The sequence below is a fragment of the Punica granatum genome, chromosome 8, assembly GCF_007655135.1.
Source record: "Punica granatum isolate Tunisia-2019 chromosome 8, ASM765513v2, whole genome shotgun sequence".
In the NCBI taxonomy this organism is placed as follows: Eukaryota; Viridiplantae; Streptophyta; class Magnoliopsida; order Myrtales; family Lythraceae; genus Punica; species Punica granatum.
This window is the reverse complement of record NC_045134.1, coordinates 11278217-11282792: the sequence shown is the minus strand read 5'-3', so window position 1 is coordinate 11282792 and position 4576 is coordinate 11278217. Positions and strand designations below refer to the sequence as shown.

The 4576-nt window shown below is 38.5% G+C and overlaps 1 protein-coding gene across 1 annotated transcript; it reads left to right on the top strand.

Annotated features, from left to right (window-relative positions):
• On the top strand, positions 1–3931 carry LOC116189204 (peroxidase 12-like). The gene is made up of 3 exons (XM_031518765.1): positions 1–424; positions 1586–1780; positions 3069–3931. The coding sequence occupies exons 1-3, from the start codon at positions 125–127 to the stop codon at positions 3687–3689; spliced, it is 1116 nt and encodes a 371-aa protein (XP_031374625.1). The 5' UTR covers positions 1–124; the 3' UTR covers positions 3690–3931.
• The last annotated feature ends 645 nt before the right edge of the window (positions 3932–4576 follow it).

Here is a 4576-nt window from a genome sequence, read left to right as displayed (position 1 = left end):
GGTGAAGATTCCCATTGTTCATTAGACGACTATTCAAATCCAAAGACTTTACTGCCGATCAGCTTGACGCATCTTTGGCTATAATAAGGAGGTTTCCTCAGCTTCACCCCCTCGATAAAAATTAATGAAGGGGAAAATGGCCTTTCCAGCTTCTGCTTCCTTCACTTCTCTTGTTTTGGTGTCTTACCTTCTGTTGTTGGCTCCTTGGTTCGAGTTTTCGAGGGCCGAATATGGTGATAGTGAAGGTTCAAGCCCAGTCAGAGCTTCAGTTCCTCTATCAAAAGGGCTCTCATGGTCTTTCTACGACTCCAGCTGCCCGAAGGTCGAATCCATCATCAGGAAGTACCTTAAGAAGATCTTCAAGCAGGACATCGGCCAGGCTGCTGGGTTGCTCCGTCTCCACTTCCACGACTGCTTTGTTCAGGTAAATTAATTATCTATATATACTGTTTATAGTACTAGTTGTATCACATACAGCAAGCAAATGGTCGTGTGAGAGTCATCTCAACATCTTGCTTGACGATAATCGAAAACCGAATGAAACATGAAACGTAGAAGGTTATCTGGTTTGACATATGGGCATGCAATATCTTATGTTTTACGATTAGTTTCATTGTTCTTAATAATTGAAAAACAAAAGTCATCGACTCCGTCATGAAAGTCTTTTATGCAACCATTACATATAACATGTCGTGTCACAAGCCGATAGTTGTCAAACACATGAGCACAATTGGTATCGAATTTGTGACAAATTAGTGTTTTTAAAAAGTAATAATAAGATTTTTTTATCGAGTCTTGTGATATAATGGCAGGTGTGATATATCCATTACACAAGACTTTCACTTCCGACCTCTTGGTGACCGTCGGATTCAACTTTATATGTTAGGCCCACCTTAAATCAAGTTGAATCTGACTGTCCAAGTTAACAAAAAATAAAACCCATAGCTATATAGATATTTTCCTGATGAGAAAATTCCCTCAACCAATCCAATACACAGTAGGTGGATACTAATCCCATTCAGCTTGTCCCTGTCATGAGGAGATTGATTTCTATATTTATTATGTGTCCGGTTTCGTCGGTTATAATTAAAGAAGGTCATAACCTAATTCAATGAAATAAAAAATAATAGTAATGGAATGGATAGTTTTACCATGAAGTCGAACTTAAAATCTTTAAATTACAAAGAGAGAATGCGTGTCATTGCATTACATTCATTTGTCAAATTATTTTCTTTTGCATTGAAGGGGATCTGGTCTGCAAATTGAGTGCTTCAGTGTCCATTCCGACCGACATAAAAATGAACACCAAATTTTCAACCTAAAAAGAGAAGGAAAAAAAAAAAGGGTCATCCACGCATTTTTATTGTCTGCATCCGTACGAGGAAAGCTATTAATTCCAAAGGAAAGGCTGTAAAGCAAAGGCATCGCTTAGCAAAGCACATTCGAAATAGTGCGCTTCTATTGACTCGTCAACAGGGAAGGTGCGATCGATTTTTGACCTTAGCGTCCCGGACACGTTGATTTCTTCGTGGCCATCGATATGTTTCTCTATCTAATTTTCCATTTGGTGATATAATCGTTGCAGGGCTGTGATGGTTCCGTGCTGCTTGATGGATCGGCGAGTGGCCCGGGCGAGCAGGAGGCCCCGCCCAACCTGAGCCTTCGGGCTAGGGCTTTTGAGATCATCGACGAACTTCGGGAGCAAGTCCACCAGAAATGTGGCCGAGTAGTCTCTTGTGCAGATATTGCGGCCCTTGCTGCCCGCGACTCTGTTTTCTTGGTAAGTGATTATTACCTAATAATAATCCCTTCAACAATTATTTCATTATTACGATCATTATTATTATATTTGTTCTGCTATGCGTATAAGTTTCGTGGAAATTCAGCCAAAAAAAAGAAGAAGAAGTTTTCGTGTCGGTTACTATAAAGGGTAATAAGGAAATTGGAAATAAAAAAGATCTCACTGAAAAAAGAAATTATAAAAATAAATGAGAATCAGAAATTAAACATTTGAGAATCAAATTCACAAATCATTTCTTAATTTCATATCGAGCAACTGATCAAACTCCTCTTGGAATTCTTAAAGCGATAAAATAGTTCTTGAAAGAAAGGAATTATTATTTAATTTTAACCAAATTGAGTTAGCGTGGGAAGCACATTCCGACGAAGAAAAAAATAGAATGCACATAATACCCATAAAAAAACTAAAACATAATGCACATTTTTAAAAAATATATTTCTTTGGTTGAAAAGGACGCACGAGTTAAAAGTGTAGTGTCACTAAAGAAGAACAAGTGGCATATAAACGTATTAGTATTCTCTATGATGAACAACTTCTATGGTGCCGGGTCCACACCGTGCCATGCCGTGCCCTAGCATCGTTCGATCTCCGTGCTAAGAAAAAGGGGGTGTGGTAGGAGATATCAAACGCTATTAGATAGCACAGCACGTTGTCATACTTTATTTTTTGGTAAAAATGGAAACAAAACCCAATGAAATTAAAATTATATTATTTATAGCGGTGTATAATGACCCCAAGTATACAAGTTGTCATACTTTAGAGTTTAGACACGCCCAACCACTCCAAAATTATCGGTAATTCATTTATATATTCTTTACTAGCTAATCTCCAGTTACAATATATATATATATATATATATATATATATATATATAGCAACTTGATAGTTGGAACAGTTACATTTGGCATTTATTGTGACATGCAAACATTTCTTAATTTATTGATCACCTATCACCTAGTCTCACTATTATAAGAATGCTGACATCCTAAGCAATGAAAAATTAACAAAAGAATTTAATCTCCTATCTAGTAATGTGATGATAATTACTTGTCTCCTTAATGTTATCGTAGAACCTCCTAATTTTATGATAGGCAATCTTTAATTTTAATTTGAAAAATAGCCGATAATTAGTTGATAATTTCATTATTCCCCTATTTTTTTCGGTAGTAATTGTTCCCCTATTTTTTTTCGTTATCAAAGTGAAATCATTGATGCAAAATGATTCATAAACCTGAATTCTAATACACTTACATGATAATTTTTACAGTCGGGTGGGCCTAACTACGATGTCCCGCTGGGTCGACGAGACGGGCTGAACTTTGCCACGAGAAATGCAACAATAGAAAACCTGCCTTCACCCAGGACCAACGCGAGCACCATCCTAAGCTCCTTGGCCACGAAGGGCCTCGACGCGACCGACACTGTGGCCCTGTCAGGTGGGCACACGATCGGGCTGGGCCACTGCACTTCCTTCGAAGAGCGCCTCTACCCTGCCCAGGACCCCGTCATGGACAAGACGTTCGCGAAAAACCTGAAGCTGACCTGTCCCGCTTTGAACATAACGAACACCACGGTCCTGGACATCCGATCACCCGACGCATTCGACAACAAGTACTACGTGGACCTCATGAACCGGCAGGGCCTCTTCAACTCTGACCAGGACCTGTACACTGATGCCACGACCAAGGACATCGTCACCGACTTCGCGGTGAACCAAAGTCTATTCTTTGAGAAGTTTGTGGTGGCAATGACCAAGATGGGGCAACTCAGCGTGCTGACTGGGACAGGGGGGGAGGTCCGGGCGAACTGCTCAGTCAGGAATTCGGACAACACCGTGCTAAAGTCCGTCGTGGAAGAGGACATCGAGAGCGCGGCAGAACTGAAATGATAGCGAAGCTCGATCTGGTTTCTTGTTTCCCGGTAAAGTTTGGTCTTGCGTTACTTTTCTAGCTTGTTTTGGACTTGGATCTGTGTTTAATGAATGGTATGTATCCGGGTAATATCCCAAGACGATCATTCGCGGAGGAGTAAAAAGTTATATGTCTCGTGTGAAGTGCACAATACGATGAAGAAAAATTACCTGAACTTAGTACTCTTGATTGTGCAGGATTAGTATGTTTATTACCTGAACTTCGTACTCTTGTTTGTGCAAGATTAGCATGGTCGGTAACAGAATCAAATTTTATTTAACTTAACTTAACTTAACTTTTCCCTTAATTCAACGATATTATCATTACTTTTTTTTTAATCTTTTTCTTCAAATTCTCTGATACTTTTTCTTATATATTATTCAAATTAATTTTTTAATACTAAATTCTATTAACTATACAATGCTTTTTTCCTCAAATTCAACATTTTTTCCTCAATTCAACAAAATAATCATAACTTTTTTTTATCTTATTCTTCAAACTCTCTCACAAACTTATTTCAACTATTTTTGAATTCATATTCTCAAATCAAACTAAATCAAATTAAATTAAATCAAACTCAATTTCGTTACCAAACGCTACGTTAATATTTGAGCTCATATATTGAACGCTAATGGTTGGGATTTAGTCCCGGACTCGAATCTGGGCCAGAGAATTCGACTGGGTCTGGTTGGGGATGGGCCTTAGAATTGGGCCGGGGAGCAGGTGTTAGACATGTAAACAGATAAGTCTAAGATGACAACTATTTACATTTGGTGCTTGGTTTCGGTTTGGTTCAGTTTTTGGCTCAAACCGAAATCCAACCTAAATTCGGCTTTTTAAATATTAGAAACCGTCTCTATATCAA